Below are 18,222 nucleotides of genomic sequence, written 5' to 3' on the forward strand. Positions count from 1 at the left end.
AGATATGGGCTGAATGAGAATATTAATTTAGGTGATGTTGTCTTTTTATTATATTGGCTCAGTCTAACTGTAAACAAATAACATCTCCAATTATCAGGTCTTTATTTCTGTAGAGTGTTGTCTAGTTGCATTCTTACAGCTCCCGTGTCTCATCTTGGTAAGTAGATTCCCAAATGTGTTCTGTAATTTTGAATGGAAATTTTCTGTATATCTCTTCCCGCTGGGTTTTGTTAATAATATAAAGAAATGCTAATTACATGGATTTATTTGCTATCTCAAAGCTTTGGTGGGGTTTTTGTTTCAATTAATTTTTAATTGAGTCATTTAGGTTTTCTAAATAGATGCAGAAAGTGATAGTTCTGTTTCCTTTTTGTCTATACTTATACTCTCATTTGTTCGTCCTTGTCAATGTTATTACTAGCATTTCTTCTACTGTATCAGATAACAGTCACCGCGATAGACATCCTTTACCACTGATCATTTTGGAAAATCCTTTAGCCTTTCTCGGTCACATTTAATGCTGGCTGTTGGTTTTCTATAGACAGTATTTATTATATTAAGGAGATGTCTATTTATAAAGGAATTGGGGGCCTTTCTTGGGTAAAGACAAGAGTACAGACCAGGAAAGCAGTGACCATACCTCTCCCAGGATTATACCTACCTTGGAAGCACCAAAAACTTCCAAATGCCCAGAACCTAGCTCACTTGAGAGCTCTAGCAAGTCCAGAGTCTTGAGAACTTTCAGAGCTTTTTAGAATTAGGATTGAATTCTGTTTTTTTTAAAAGCTTTTTAAAACATCTTTTGATATAATCACGTGTATTTTTGTTTATATTTTTAATATACTCTTATGTTTATAGTTTTCCTTACATTGAACCAACCTTCATTCTTGCTATAAATCCAGGAATTTTGGATTTATATGGATCATAGGAACAGAGGATTACAGATCCATGGTTGAAAGAGACCTCAGAGATCATCTAGTCCAACCCTTCATTTGTAGATAAAGAAACTGAGACCCAGAGAGGTTAACTGATTTACCCAAAGTCACATAGACAATATCAAGTGTAGGATTTGAACCCAAGTCTTCTGACTCCAGGGCCATTTCTCTTTCTAGTGTTTATTTGGTAGTGTGCTGCTCTACTAAAGTCCTACTTCAATGTCTTATCATGTTGTGGAGGTGACACTGGTTTGTTGCTTTTTTTTCCGAAAGCTAAATCAGTGGAGAAAAAACTCTGGTACCTAGGGCTTATAACTAAGGATGTTTACACCAGGAACAAAACCTAGGAAAAGCACCTTAAGATGAGTGGATGAGAGATGGATACAGAGACCCTGAGATAAAAGTTCATGAGTAAAGGGTAGAGACTCACTTCTGCAGATTATCTAATAGCTTCAAATAACCATCCCAAACAATCCAATACACATTTATTAAATGCCAACTAAATAGAAGGCACTATTCTAGGGACTGAATATAAAAAGACAAAACAAAAAAAGGCCTTTTCCTCAGCAATCTTACATTCTCCTAAGGGATAAAGCATGGAAAAGGATAAGTATTTACATGATTAGTTAAGGAGAAATATAGAGCATTAACAACCATGGGAATCAGGGAAAGCTCTATAGGAAGTGCAACATGAATGGAGGCTTGGAGAGGACCTGGCTGTATTACTACCACCCACCCACTGCTCTTGCCTCTGCCCCTGCCCCAACCCTCCCATGGCCACTCCAACGGAGGAGTGCCTGAAGCAGGTTCTTAACAATAGCACCACTGAGCCCCAAGTCCAACATAGTACCCTCTGCAGGCCAGAGTATCCTTCACCTCCTAGCCCTTAAGAGCTAAATGTTTTCTTCTACTACTCACTATTACCCCTATGAGTAAGCATTTCTCACCACCTGTTTCTCTTCCTATTCCTGTAATAATCAATCAACAGTCCCAGAAGAGAAAACCATCCCCACCCCCACCTCCTGTTCCCTCATCCCTGTTCTCCTTGACCATATCCCATCCATGGACCAGTCCGACACTGCTTGCATTGTACCCTCTAGAATTCCTGTTCTATAATAAACAAATGTTCCTTTGCCCTAGACCTTTTTCCTTCACACTGATTCCATCTACTAGCCCTCACAGAGATCTGTTTCTCTCCTGATTACAATATATCCCTGGCCCTCTTCTCTAGCCCTGGCTGTACCTTCAACCATACACCATGATACACTGGTCCTCAAAGAGGAGTCTGAATACTCCTTGCTCTGTACTTCCACTTCTAGACACTCCCTTTGTCACCATCACTTATCAACTTTTCCTCTTTCGAAGTTCACAGTATCAAAATATCCCTCCTAATAAAAATAATGGTGGTAGTTGTATATTGGCTCCCAAATTATTCTTCCTCCTTTCTCAAGGAATTCACCTGAGTCATGGTCTTCCTCTCCTCTCCAAGTCCTACTTTTATACTAAGGGACTTCAACACCCACATGGATGCTCCTTCAAACTCTCCACCCTCCTTAAGTCCCATGACATACTCCTTCACTCCATGCCATGCACAGGGATCACACACTGGGTATCACTATTACCCCAAAAGATTCCATTAAGAATTCTGACCTCCCTCTAACTAATTGTAAACTCCTACCATTGCTTCTCTCCCTCTTCAACTCATTCTCTACGTTACTATAGACTTTCTATAGACTACTCTTCAGTGCTTTTCCAAGTACTATTCTGAATTCACTCTCCCCACTCCCCTCCCTCTACTCTCATTCTGTGACCTCATCATCAGCTTCCCTGGGTTTAACTATCATCTCCATGCCAATGACTCACAGATAAATATATCCAGCCCCAATCTCTCCCCTGAGCTTTAATCTCTTGTCACCAATTACCTATTAGATATTTCAAACTGGATGTCTTGAAGACATCTCAAATTCAACATCTCTGCTAATGTTGCAAGATTACAAAGAATAAGTTTAGTTCCAAAGAAGAGATATGAGAAGACACCTACTATCACTCCTTTAGAAAACCGGAAGATCTCTGGGTATGGAACATCACATATACTGTCAGACTTTTTCAATGTACTGACTTAGCTTTGCTGATTTTTTTTCTGAATAAACTCCAGTAGCTTCCTATTGCCTCTAAAAACAAAGATAAGCTCTTCTGTTTTAAAACCCTTCACAACCTTGCCCCAAACTATCTTTCCAGTCTCATTGTACATCACCCCTCCCCCCTGAACTCTGTGATCTAGTCAAAATGGCCTCTCCGTTCCTCACATCCCTCACATCCCATCTCTACTCCTTTGTATTAACGATCCCCCATGTCTGAACTGCATTCTCTGATAACCTCCCCTTCCTAAGATCACCTTCATACTTTAAGATGCAGCACAAATGAAGATGGCAGAGGAGAGGAAGCATTCAGCCAAGTTCTCCCAACATCCCCCCTCACAATTTTAAAATAATATCTCAAGTCAAATTCTGGAGTGGCAGAGCCAACAGAGGGTCAGAGTAAGATATTCTTCCAGCACAAGACAACTTAGAAGGTTAGAAGCAGAGATCTATAACAGGAGGTAGAGTCTGGCCCAGAGTCCACATGGTTGCAACACTAGTGATGGGACTTAATGGTGACAGTAGAAGCACAAGATGCTTCGGGAGCTCTCAAGCCAGAGATGGTAAAGGGACCAGGCAATTGGTCAGAAAGAGATTATAGGGAGCCCCTGTGCTAGCACTGAATGCAGGAATGGATGGTTGTTTGGTAACTCCATTGCCTAAACTTACTTCTGAGTAAGGGCAGAGAGGAGTGCTTTTGGTCTTGATGGAGCAGGGCCCTAAAGAGTAGTGTTAATTGCAATTCCCAAAGGATCAGGGGCCCTTCATGGGTAAAGGCCAGAGCACATATCAGGAGAGCAGTGACCACACCTCTCTAAGGATCACCCCACCTTGGAAGTACCAGAAACTTCCAAATTCCCAGAACTAGTTCTGAAAACAGTAAGTGGTGCAAAAAAGCCTGAAGCTTGTAATAGCACCCTTCTCTTCCCTCCACCTCCTATGTAAGAAACAGAGTGTAACTTTAAAAGTTCAAAGTCAAGAAATGGGCTGGAAAAATAAGCCAACAGGAAAAAAGAACTCCAACTTAAAAAGCTACTATGGTGACAGGGAAAATCAAGACACAAAGTCAAAATAATTACAAGCAAAACAAACAATGTGAATTGGACACAAACCCAGCAAGAATTCCCAGAAGGGCTAAAAAATAATTTTCAAAATATACAAGAGTGGGTAGAGGAAAGATTAGGTAAAGAAATGAGAACAAGAGAAGAAAATTATGAAAAGACAATGAACAGCTTGGCAAAAGAGGTACAAAAAAAATACTGAAGAAAATAACACCTTAAAAAAGAATTGGCTAAATAGTAAAATAAATACAAAATTATTTTCACTGATGAAAATGACTCCTTAAAAATCAGAATTAGTCAAATGGAAAAAGAGGTACAAAAGCTCACTGAAGAAAAAAATTCCTTAAAAATTAGAATTGGGCAAATGGAAAGTAATGACTCCATAAGACATCAAGAAACAATCAAATAAAGTGAAAATAATGAAAAAGATAGAACAAAATGTGAAGCATTTCATTAGAAAAAACAACTGACCTGGAAAATATATTGAGGAGAGATAATTTAAGAATCATTGAACTACCTGAAAACCATGATCCTAGAGCCTAGAAGAAAATCATAAAGGAAAACTGCCCTGATATCCTAGAACCAGAGGCAGAAGTTAGAATGTCAAGTTTGAGGAAGAGCAAGCAAACCAATTTGGCTAGAGTACAAGAAGGAATAATGTAAAATATGCCTGGATAGGTAGGTTGGAGACAGACTATAAAGGACTTTAAAAACCAAACCAGGGAATTTGTATTCTGTCCTACAGGTAATAAGGAGCTAGGAGAGTTTCTTGAGCAGTAAGAAAGACATACATAATTTAATACCAAGACCTAGATGTAGTAAAAAGTGTTTTAGGAGAATTATTTTGGCAGATCTATGGAGGTATTACAAAAAAAGAGAGGAAACTGGGAGTCCAGGTAGGAAACTATAGCAATAATCCAGGCAAGAGGTAAAGAGGGCTTGAATTTCACTTATGGCCATAGGAATGGTGAGAAAGTGATAGATCAAAAAGTTGTTGGAGAGGTATTATTAACAAGACCTGGTGACTATTAGGACATTAGAGAGGAGGAGGTGAGGGTGACAGAAAAGATCATGGTACCCTATCGAGAAGTTTGTAGGAAGGAGAGTTTTAGGACTTCTGTTTTGGACATATTTAGTTTGAAATATCTATGAGACATTCTGACAGAGATGTTTAACAGGTAGTTTTTGATCTGGGACTGGATGTCAAGAAAGAGACAAAGGCTATATATAGAGATCTAGGAGTCAACCACAAAAAAGATGAGGACCAATAGTTACCAAGAAAAAGAGTATAATGAGGTCTGTCCCTCCTCATGTAGCATGGGGGTGTCCTGTGTGGTTCAAAAGGAGACAAAATTGTCATCTGTAGCCTCTTTCCTACCCTCCATTCTCCAAGGGAGACTTCCATTCCTGTCAGGAAGGGATACAGGAAGTCAGGGCCAGACTCTGCTCTCTTTAGAGGGAGAGAGTACTGGGCTAGAATTATATTTATCTGCACCCTTAAATATTATTAGTCTAGGGAATGTGATTTTTGGATTCAAGCTAAACTTCTGATTGCTGTTCATTATTAGGGGAAGCCGGACCCTGAGCCTTATATTCAAGGTTTGTTTCCTTTCCCACCAAATATCAATTTCCCAATAAACACATATAGTAAGTAACAAAGCCCATTGATCCAAGTTGATAGCAAAAGAGAAATCAGAGAAAGTATACACAAAAAAATGAATGCCAAACAATACAGAGTGAAGATGCTCTCCCATTGTGAGTGAGATAACTCAGCTCCGCTAACAGAGAGAGTCCTAGATCTCACCCAAGGGGAAGTTCCCTGAAGCCTCTACTGTAGCAAGCTGAAGAGAGGTACATGATGGAGACTTCCAGCTTCTCTCATGTTGGCTTCTTCCCACAGTCTTTTCCTTCAGCAAGCTGAAGTGGGATTGGCATCATCCACCTCTCTCAAAGTTGGATGCCAAAAGTACCCCCAAACTTGAAGAGATTCAAGCAGACTTGTTTGACAGCAGAGTTTTGGAATCTAAAGGGACTCATTGACTCAAAAAAAACCCAAAAAACTTAAAGATCATGTGAATTCGGGCATTCATCTCCACCAATGAGGAGAGAGTCCCATGTCAATGGGCTTTGAGACTCAGGTTACATGGGTATAGAAAAAAGAAAAAAGGGATGCCTAGACAGAGCCATTGAGGACACCCAAGTCTGATGTAGGGAAATTGAAGGACCTTGGATATTATACAGCAAAGGACATTGAGAACATGAGATCATATGGATAGGAGGAGAATCAGGTTAGAGAGTTGTCATGAACCTGAGGAACCATCATGGGATCATCAATGCAGAGCTAGATGTAGGCCATCTAGTTCCATCTCTTCATTTTACAGATGAGAATGAAGGCCCAGGGAAGTTAAATGACTTGCCCAAGGAAGTAAGCATCAGAGGAGGAATTTGAACCTAGGTCCTCTGCCTCCATTGCTAATGCTCTTTTTACTATATCACCCTACCTCCAAGGAAAGAGTATCCAGGATGGGCTGAGAGTGTCAAAAGCTGAAGAGAGGTGAGGAATGATGAGCCCTGAGAAGTCTATTGTCTTTAGCATTTATGAGATTTGTGGATGCTTTAGACCGAGCAGTTGCAATTAAGTGGTGAGACCTGAAGACAGATTGGAAGAAGGGAGATAGTAGAAAGAATACTGGCTCTGGAGTGAGAGGTTCAAATCCCATCTCTGACACTTACTGTCTATGTGTAACCTTGGGAAAAATCATTTATACCTCACTGGGCCTTGGTTTCCTCACCTGTAAAATGAGGGGGCTGGACTAGATGGCCTCTGAGATTCCATAAAACTCTAGGTTCCTGATCTTATGATCATAGGTTGAGAAATCAATGGGAAGAGAGAAAGTAGGGGTAAGGTATGTGGACCACTTTGGAGGGAAGTTTGGTTATGAAAATCAAGAAAGATTCAGGAGAGGATTTCATTCTTTAGGTAGTTATTCTTGCTAATTAGGTAATTAGGTGTGAAAAAAGAAGGAAGGAAAACCTTTCTTTCCACCTATTTGCTTCTCCCTTCCACCATCATAAATCTTGTCCAAGTGTGAGCTCAGAAAGCCACCTCTTCTAAGGGATGGTGGATAAGGCCAAACTCCAGGCTAGGCATTACAAAGGACCAGGCCCCTCCCTCAACATGCCCCAGGTAAAGCAGATGCAGGCATTCCCCATTGTAAGTGCTAGGTGTTGGGCAAGGAAGTGGTAGAAGGGATCTCATTAGCTTAGTCATATGTGCATATGTGGTCCCCCTCCTGTGTCTATATTTGACCTCAGACATTTATCCCTTTGCCCTGATCTTGGGTACACTGGGTATGAGTGAGAAAGAGCCAGGAGCTTCAAAGGGAGGGAATGTTCTCTTGATAGGATGTAGTCTCCTAATGAAACCTCTGGTGAACAGGTGGAGCATGCTGCTGCTTTAGGGTTCTCTAATCCTTCCCTTGCCCCCAGATCTAAGCATCTCATCTACCCCAGGAGGAGATCCTAGCTGGGCTTTGGACACTAAGGTGGCCCATACCTGAGGCTCCATTCCAAAGGCTGGTGTTTATTGGGTAGACATTCCCAACTATACTTCATTCCTCCTTGGAGGTAGCTTGGGTGAGAGGCCTCCAATGACACCCAGCTCTTACTTCCTTAGTCCTTGGGAGGAGGAGGAGGAACATAGATAAAATTCATTAACTAGTGATAGGATTGGGACTCAAACCCAGCTCTCCTCATTCCCAGCCTGATGTTCGTTTCATTAGGTTGTACTTACTAGAAGGGACAGGATATTGATACAGTAAGCCCAGGGCAACACCCACATAAATGACAGCAGTTTAACCACAGGCAAACTGCGGTTAAACTGACCTTTATTCTGGCAACTCCCTAAGAATGCTACAGAATATTTGCTGGTAGTCATTGGTAAAGGGAACTCCCTATACCAATAAAAGCAAAAGATCTGGACCAACTAACATCTCAGCAGACAACTCTGCATTCCTGCCTTTCCATTGCTGTCATTCAAGAGAATGGATTCAGGGGTAAGAAACCTGCCTCCTTGAGGCCACATGTGGCCCTCTAGGTCCTCAGGTGTGGCTTTTTGACTGAGTCCAAGCTTTACAGAACAAATCCTTTTATTAAGGGGATTTGTTCTGTGAAGCTTGGATTCAGTCAAAGGGCTGCACTTGAGGACCTAGGCAGCCACATGTGGCCTTGAGGCTGCAGGTTCCCCACCCCTATTGGGCACTCAATAAAAAATGGCCAATAATAGGCAATATACGGGTCTAAGGGTTGCAACGCACTTCAAATGCATCATCTCATTGGATTTTTACCGCAGCTCTGTGAGGTAAGGTGCTGTTATCATCCCTATTTTACAGTTAAGGAAACTGAGTCTGGGAAAGGTTAAGAAATTGTTGGATTTAGCTTGGAATGGGGCTGAGAATAGATAGATTTTTCTCTCCAGAGCCATGGAACCAGAGCTTTAGTGTTTCCCTTTAACACTCCTCTATAGCAATGTTTTAAAATCTACATGCATTCAGTCTTCAAATCATCAACAATCAAATAAAGCAATTTCATTAATTATAGTAATAATGATGATAATAAAATTACTAGCATTTATATAGCACCTACTATGTGCCAGGTACTGCGCTTAGTGTTTTACAACTATTATCTCATCTGATCCTCACAACTTTGGGATGTAGGTGCTGTTATTATTCCCATTTTACAGATGAGAAACTGAGGCAAACAAGGGTTAAATTACTTGTCCGGCATCATGGCTGCATTTGAATGCAGTTCTCCTTGACTCCAGGCTAGGCTCTCTGCCTACTGAATCACTTAGCTGCCATTGCAACAATGTGGAGACCTCTGAGTAAAAAGTATACAAGAATGATTTGTGCATTTAGTTGTGAAATCTTGCCTCTGAAACGGTTTAACCTTAGGCAAGTCACTGGTAAACCTTCCTGGGCCTCAGTTTCCTCAACTGTAAGATTTGATCACCCAGTCTCTACTGTCCCTTCTAGCTCTAAATCAATGGACTATGAAAATTAAAGTCACACATCTGGGCTTTCCACCATCCATATCCCTGGTATGATACATTCAATTTATTCTAATTCAGTACAAATATTTACATTATGATAATTCCTATATTAAGATAAAAGTATTCTCAGATTCCTAAGGACTTTAGGGAGCCATATAACAGGGTTGTGCTGGAGTCAGCTCTCACCTGTTCCTGAGAGCTGATTGTTAAATTTTCAGTGTGAACATTTATATGTCATAAATTAGAAAATAATGCAAATCAGGGCTTGATTTATTATCTTGATGATTGTCTAGACTTGAGAAAATAAACTCCAACAGACTCCACAGGAGTCATTAGTGTGCTATAGCAGCCCCACCAAAAGCAAATACAATCTTAGGTTACATTGAGAAGCATAGAACAACACAGAGTTATTCCCCCAAGACATAAACAGTCAAAGATATAGACAAGCAATTCTCAAGAGAAGAAATGCAAATTATCAAGAACCATATGAAAATGCTTCAAATAACGAAATAGAAAAATGCAAGTTAAACTTCTCGGAAGTTACACCTCCAAACCATCAGTGTCAAAGATGACAAAGAAGGAGAGTCACAAGTATCAGAGGGGATAATTGAAGGACAGGAACACTAATACTCTGTTGGTGGAGCTATGAAATAGACCAACAATTCTGGAAAGCCATGTGGAAGTATAAGCAAAAAGTCATTGAACTATAACGTACCCTTCCCCCAACAACACCACTATTGGGTATACACACCAAAGAGATCAAAGAAAGAGGGAAAGGACCTACATGTATAAAAATATTTATAACAACACTTTGTTTTAGGAAATGACTAGAAGCAAAGTGGGTGTATATAAATTGGGCAATAGCTGGACAAACTGTTATATGAATGTAATTCAATATTATTATACTATAAGAAATGACAAAACAGATAGATGCTGAAAAACCTGAAAAGACTTTTAGGAGCAGATGCAGAGTAAAATGAGCAGAACCTTGAGAACAATTTACAGTAACAACATTACAAAGACAAATAACTATGAAAGACTTGAAACCTCTAATCATTGTAATGACCATCATGAGTCCAGAACACTGATGATATATCATGTTTTGAGGCTCTTAGAGAGGTAATAGACTAATGCTGCAGAATTAAACACACATTTTTAGGCACTACTAATATACACATTTGTTTTTCATGACTAAACATATTTGGTACAAGGAAGTACTTTTCTTCTGATGGCAGTGGAGAATGGGAGGATTCAGGGAAAGAGGTAGTCATAATAGCATAATAATAGCATAATAGCATAACCAAAAAGAAAGAAAAGAGCATCAATCAAACATATAAAAATCCACAGAGGAGAAGCAGCAGATATCCAGGAGGGTGCATAGACAATCAGGGCACTGTTGTTACTACTGCGCCATATATACTTCAAAAATAAGATGTACATAATAGAGAGTCATGGATTCGTACACAGTCCTCTTTCCATGTTCTTTAAATGAAAAATAAAATAAAATTCAGATTCATTGTTTTTTTCAAGTTTATGATCAAAAGAAAAAATTGTTAAGGAGAGGCATAGCATCTAAAAATGAGACAATATTTCCTTTGTACTCTGCCCAAGTCATACCACATTTAGAATTTTGTGTTCAGGTCTGGGCACCACTATTTATAGAAATGATGCGGAAAACCTTAAGAGTACCCAGATTAGAAGCAATTTTGTATCTAGTTGAGTGGAATGCTGAAACAGTGAAGTCCCCTCAGTATGGTATTGAATACAATACTGAAATAGTGAAGCCCACCCTCAGCATGGGAAAAGTTCTCTTACCTCTCCTACCATCCACCCCGCCCCAACCCTGCACCCCTCCTATATTTTTAGAAACTGCTTTGCTGAGAAAGTAGAGATAAGAAATTACCTCAGTAGCCAGACATCTACAAGGTCCTGTTCATCTAGCTTTTACTCCCTTTTGGATGAATACCAGTCTTATGTCTGTCCTTTTGTTCTTTGTTCTCTGTTGCTGGGAAAAGATTAGGCATTTAGAAGGTAAGCTCCAAACCCAGTCAATGGGAAGAGAAGCCAGTGGGGAGGGTGGGGGAACTCTGCCTTAGCATCTACATAACTTGCTTTGAGCTGTATGAGACACACACACACACATGTGCTGGCATCATCTTGGGCCACTCTGGGGTGTGTCCTTTGTCATGAGAAAGTAATAAATTCCTTTCTGCCTTTTCACAAGAACGGTCTCTGTCTATTTTTAATGTGAGTAGTTGTCTCTGACCCACACATAGTCAAATTAGAGGTAACCTGAAAACATTACTCTCCTTTTCCAAATATGTATCACAGAAGACATATTTTTTCTGTCATTCAAATAGTTCCTATGCTTCTTACTGGTATTTGTTCCAGTTTCACAAAGCAGCTAGAGGAGTTTTGTTTTGTTCTGTTTAATAGTACGTGGAATAATACAGAATTAGTAGTACTGCTACAGAACTAGTAGAGGATCTTGGGTTCAAGAGCCATAAGACTCAATCAAGGATAATGAAATTGTTTAGACTAAAGAAGAAAAGAGTGAAGTGGGGGGAAAGGTACCTTAAAGTATTTGAAGGGGCATTCCACTTGTTCTAATTGACTTCAGAGGAGAGATCCAGGAACATTGTAGGGCCGTAGAGGAAAATTCAGCTTTGTATAAGGAGAAAATGCCAATTAGTTGCTAGGAAATTATCTAAAAGTAAAATAGGCGGCCTCCAGAGATGCTGGGTTCCCCTTTGTTGGAAGCCTGCATCATGATGACTCAGGTATAACGTAGATGGCATTCTTTTTCCAGTATGAAAAGGTATTTGGCTTTTAAGGGCTCTTCCAGCTTAGAAATGTGTAATTCTGTAAGGACCTTGGGTTAAATTTCATTTAAATTTAAATTCAAGCTCTACTGACCTTAGGCAAATCACATAACCTTTTGGGAGCCTTGTTTTCTTCATCCACAAAGTAAGGGGGTTGGTCAAGATGATCTGTGAGTCTATGATCCTAATGATGTTTCCATAAGTGAAATATTATGTCGCATGTTTGTTGTTATATTAATAGCTGATAATAATAACGGCTAGCATTTAAATAGCATTTTAAGGTTTGTAAGGTGCTTTACAAATATTATCTCACTTTACCCTCAGAACAACCCTGGAAGGTAGATGCTATTTACTATCCTCATTTTACAGATGGGGAAAGTGAAGCAGAAGAAAGTTAAGTGACTTGCCCAAGGTCACACAGCTAGTAAGTGTCTAAGGTTGGATTTGAACTCAGGTCTTCCTGTCTCCAAGCCAATCACTCTTCATTGCATCTCCTAACTAGGCAGGGATTGTTTCATTTTTCCTTTGTATTCCTAGTGCCCAGCATGGTGCCTGGCCCAGTGCAGGAGAATAATTGCTTGGTAGGTTGGTAGAGAGCTGCTTCACTATCAGAATAAAACCAATGAATTTTCCCCATCCTGTGTAAGTCCACAGAAGTTCATAGTGGGCAAAGAACTGGGCAAGAGTCATATGAGTAGAACCTTTGACTAGAAATGAAAATATAGGTGCAGCTAGGGGTCTGCACCTGTAGTGGATAGAGGTCATTAGATGACCTTTGCAATGCGATATGGGACAACTTACCATTCCTAACAACATAATTGGAAGACTAGAGCCAACTGGCCGTGCCTTCAGAACAGTCAGGTGAACTAGCACCTATGATTATCCCATGACATAATAAGCCTAGTTCTCCTTGCATATTATGGAATGTTCTTTCCCCAAGTACAAAGAGTGTCCTTGCAAGAGGTTTTCAGCAGGCACTTGCTATGACCTCTACTCAGTTCTGATTGCTGTTCCTAGATCTACAAATACCCCCAGCGCAATGGGCATTGTAAGACTTGATGTGGAAACAGGAAAACAGGACTAAAGGGGGAGGGGAAAAATCCAGAAAAATGTAGTTGTAAAATAGGGAAGGGGAGAGTCCAGAGACATACAATCTCAAGTCATGCTGCCCTTGTTTGGACAGCTGACAGAGCTGTGCCAAACCCCGGGCTGATGTGACAGCCAACATTTGGGGATAAAAGCAATTGTAGTGGGGAGGCAGGGATTGCTCTTCTGACCTGTGACTTCTCACAATCTGCATTGGGTACTGCTGTCATAACTCAAGACAAGCCACTAAGGGAAACTGAGAGAGGTGAGAGGAGCTCATCCACTGGCCCTGATTTTTCATTTCTCCTTAACTGATAATGTCCCTGTATGCACTGATGACCTTAGTAAAGGAGTAATTGGCATTGTTATAGTTAGAGAGCGGTCTTTCTTTGATTGATTTCAACACCTGAGGCCTCCAGGACTAATTCAATCCTCTCTAGTTCCCTTCCTAGAACCTATGATCAACCCTAAGTAATCCCCTAAGAGGTGTGACCTATGTATGCTGCTGACTGTGGTATTTCCCTGTGTTTTTCTAAGAGATCCACAGAAAAATCACAGAACAGAAGGTTTAGACCCCTCACCTGACCTCCAGAAGGTCCCTGCTAACAACCTACAGTTTGTAAGGATGGAATGAGGGAAGGGAAGGAGGGAACAAACATTTATTAAGTGTCTGCTATGTGCCAGACTCAGTGCTAAACAGTTTATAAATATTATTTCATTTAATCCTCACAACAACCCTGTTATTATCCGCATTTTATAGTTGATGAAACTGAGGCTGAGGGAGGTTTAGTGTCTTGACCCAGCCAGTAAGTGTATGCAGCAGGATATGAACTCAAGTTTTCCTGACTCCAGGTCCAATGTTTTATCCACTACCCTCACAAAGCTGCACACCGGCCCCCCTCCTAAACAAACAAACAAACAAACAACCCAAGAGCTTGCCGAATATCCTGGATATTGCATGGTGCCTGTTAGGTCACGTCATCAACCCACATGACCTTCCCCAAAATGTCCTACTGGATAAGGAATCCTGGAGTTATGAAGAGGCACACTGGACTTCCCTGCTCATCGGCTGCTTTTGCCCACATTAAATATTCAGAGTATACAGTTGGTACATGGTTCAACTGGGGGGAGGTGGGAGCAGGGAAGAATAACCACTAAAGGTTCCTCATCACCTTGTGGATATTTTGAATTTGACCTCGGAGTAGGAACTTAATAAATTGGTCAAACTGAGAAGAATGAGGCTGGATACAGGACAACACAATTAGGGAGGGAAAAGAGAATACACACATACAAAATAGAAAATGAATGAATGGGGGGGGGGGGAAAGTATTTAGCAAGCAATTACCATGCGCTAAGTGCTGGGGGTACAATTACAAAAACAAAGACAGTCCCTGCCTTCAGTAAGCTTATATTCTAATTGGGGGAGACCACAAACATAGTGGAATAGAGCTATAGGAAAGTGGATCCACTTGGTCCTCTCAGGATTGGAAGGGGTAGTGAGGAGAGATGTCACGGGCCTGCAAATCAGCTGGTGAGAATGACTAGGGAATAGTGACAGAAATAAAGAAAGGCTCCACTTTCACTGACTGAAATAGTGGAGCAGGCGAGACAGTCCCCCATCCAAATGGAAGGATCCCATGCTGGAAGCAATGGAGACGAAAAGCTGCTGGTAGAGCACTGATCTTGTACTAAAATACAAATAGGAAATGGGTAAGCATAAATCGTAAGGGAATGGTGAATCTTCCCATGAATTTGGTAGTGGACCAGTAGGGATGGAACATCACAGTTTAGACAATTATCCAGGTTTGACCAACTGGAGTGAGAGAATCAAATAGCATTGCAATTCCTGAGATACAAAGTTAGGGCAATCCCTCTATAATTCAATAGAACTTCCATCTGGGCTGTAGGAGGAACAAAGAAGATATATTTATTCATCACCCATGCATTCAACAAATGCTTGTTTAAAGTCTACATTGTGCCCAGGGACTGTGGAGGCTACAAAGAAACTTGTGATCTAGTGGGAGAGATAAGACCATACACAAAGAGCTCCAATGAAAAATACTTTGAAGAGAGATTGCTGCTGTTGTTTGTCCATGATGTCGAGGAGGTGTTGCCTTAATATGCAAGTGAATTGGATTTGAATGAGGCAGGGCTGTGCAAAGTCACCAGCGTCACTTTCTCTTCTGGAGCCATCTGGGTCCAGTGGCCAGACGTAGATCAGGACAACTGGAGATGCCACAGGATACTGTTGAAGAGAGATGTAAATGCATTACAGACTCTCTGTCTTACAGGAATTTGGAGAAGGGGAGATAAGACCATATAAAAATAGCTAGCATTAAAAGCATTTTGAAGAGTGACTTACAGACTCTAGGTCTTTTAGGAATTCAGAGGAGGAAGAGAGAACTTCTGGCTGGGGTGATCACTGAAGACTGCATTTGAGGTGGACCTTGAAGGACACAATAGAATTTCAACAAGTAGAGCTGAAAAAAAACTTTATGAGGAATGACCCCAACAAAGACTGGTTTTTATTTAGTCATTTCAGTCACGTCTAATTCTTTCTGACCCCACCTGAGGTTTTCTTGGCAAAGATGTTGGAGTGGTTTGCCATTTCTTTGGAAGCCAGGGAGCCCAGCCCCTTTATTCTATAGATGTGGAAGCTGACGTTCCGAGTATCTGTTAAAAATACATGTCATACAGAAAAGAAAAAGGACAAACATTGGAGGGGATGTGGAAAAACTTAGACACTAATGCACTGTTGGTGGAGTTGTGAACTGATCCAGCAATTCTGGAAAGCAATTTGGAACTATGCCCAAAGGGCTATAAAACTGTGTATACCCTTTGACCCAGCAATACCACTACTAGTTCTGCATCCCAAAGAGATCAAAGAAAAAGGAAAAGGGCCTATACATCCAAAAATATTTATAGTAGCTCATTTTATGGTGGCAAAGAATTGGAAATTGAGGGGATGCCCATCAACAGTGGAATGGCTTAACAAGTTGTAGTATATGATTTTGATAGAGAACTATTGTGCTGTAAGGAATGATGAGTAGGATGCTCTCAGAAAAACCTGGAAAGATATACATGAACCAGTGCAAAATAAAGTGAGCAGAACCAGGAGAACATTGTACACCATAACAGCAATGCTGTACGATGACCAACTGTGAAAGACTTAGCTATTATGAGCAATAAAATGATCCAAGAAAATTCTGAAGGACTTATAATGAAAAATGCTGTCTACTTTCAGGGAAAGAATTGATGGAGTCTGAATGCAAATCAATGCATACTTTTAAAAAACTTCTTCATGTTCATTTTTTGGTCTTTTTTTTCACAACATGGTTAATATGGAACTATGCTTTTCCTGACTGCACATGTATGGTCTATATCAAATTGCCTTCTCAAGGAGGGGGAAAGGAGGGAAGGAGAGAAAGAATTAGGAACTGGAAATTTGTAAAAAGGAATGTTTAAAAATTGTTTTACATGTAATGGGAAATATAAAATATAAAAATTTTCACTTAAAAATACATCATAAATGAACAGAAGAACAGGGTGCAGAATCATGGACAAGCATGATAGTTTTGAAAGATGCTAAATTTATCACACACTCGAAAAGAAAAACAAGCTGTACATAATAATACAGCCCTTTCAGTTCTACTATATATAGGAATGTGCTCATTTTAGTGGAAGTTTATTAAATTCAGAATTTTAAAAAGAACAAACGACAACAAAAACAGGTGTCTTACTTCTGTTGCTAATTATTTCCATTCTCCTCTAGAGCTAAGAAGCAAGAAGACACATCAGCGCTATGGTAAGTCCTGGGCATTTATGGGCTCTGGGTAGCACTACACTTAATCTTTAAGTAACCTGTGCCCCCTGTTCCATATAAAGCGCTTGCTTGGCAGACCTTCTTTCCTCTTCTGGAGGTGTTTGCTCTTCTCTGACTGCACCAGCGATCTTGGCCTAGAGCCTGGCACGAAACATGACCTAGTTCTGGAGAAAACAGCTTTGGCGCTTGGTATTTTTTCCTTTCTCGGGGTTCTTCTGTTTCACCATCATTAAAATGGGCTCAATGTTTTCACCAAATACTCTTTGATCGGTGCTTTGATATGCTGAGATAGAAGATGCTGCCCGAAAACAGAATGTGGCTATCACGATTGTCATACACTAAATGCAAGGCATTTTAAGTTTTATTCATAAATGGAATAGATAATACCTTCCTTTCTGATGGCCAATGGCAGGTGATTAAGAGCTAGTTTTGAAGAAACAGTAAGGCAGCTTTTCATGAGGCAGCTAAGTGGTACAGTGAATAGAATGCTGGGCCCAGGGTCCAGGAAGACCTGAGTTCAAATTCTGCCTTAGACACCTATTAGCTATGTGGGCAAATCACTTAACCTCTACCTAATAATAATTATAATAGCTAACATTTGTTAAGTGGCTACATGTGCCAGGCATTGGACTAAGCACTTTCCAAATATTTTCTCATTTGATCCTTACAACAACCCCAGGAGGTATGTATGTATGTATGTATGTATGTATGTATGTATACACATACATATATGCATGTGTATATAGAGAGTATATGTGTAGTATATATAGTATAGATATGTGGCGTATATATGTGTATATACATATATACATATTCATACATATACACATATATGTATGTATATATGTACATACATATATGTACATGTGTACATATATACACACGTGTTCACATGTGCATATAGAGAGTATATATGATATATAATATATAGTGTATAGACATATACATATTTATATACATATACATATATATTAATACATACACATATATGTCTGTATATACACATATATATGCATGTGTACACATATGTATTTATAGAGTATATATGTAGTATACATAGTATAGATATATAGTATGTATATGTGTGTATATACATATATACACATATTTATACATATATATACACACATATATTTATAAATACACATACACACATATATGTATGTATATATCACACACAGAGCTAGGTGGTGCAGCAGATAGAATGCCAGTCATGGAATCAGGAATACTCATCTTCCCGAGTTCAAAGCCAGCCTGAGACACTTAACTAGCTGTGTGACCCTGGGCAAGTCACTTAGCCCTGTTTG

General features: G+C 39.9%; 1 protein-coding gene across 2 annotated transcripts in view; it reads left to right on the forward strand.

Annotated features, from left to right (window-relative positions):
* The window catches only part of FBXO40 (F-box protein 40), a 49,969-nt gene that overhangs the window by 14,111 nt on the left and 17,636 nt on the right, over positions 1 to 18,222 (forward strand). For both annotated transcript variants that reach the window (XM_036747525.1, XM_036747526.1), the window contains exon 2: positions 16,865 to 16,897. In XM_036747525.1, coding sequence (XP_036603420.1) covers positions 16,895 to 16,897 — 3 coding nt within the window. In that variant the 5' untranslated portion in view covers positions 16,865 to 16,894. The remainder of the gene's footprint in view (positions 1 to 16,864; positions 16,898 to 18,222) is intronic.

Source organism: Trichosurus vulpecula, chromosome 2 (genome assembly GCF_011100635.1).
Source record: "Trichosurus vulpecula isolate mTriVul1 chromosome 2, mTriVul1.pri, whole genome shotgun sequence".
NCBI classification, from domain to species: Eukaryota; Metazoa; Chordata; class Mammalia; order Diprotodontia; family Phalangeridae; genus Trichosurus; species Trichosurus vulpecula.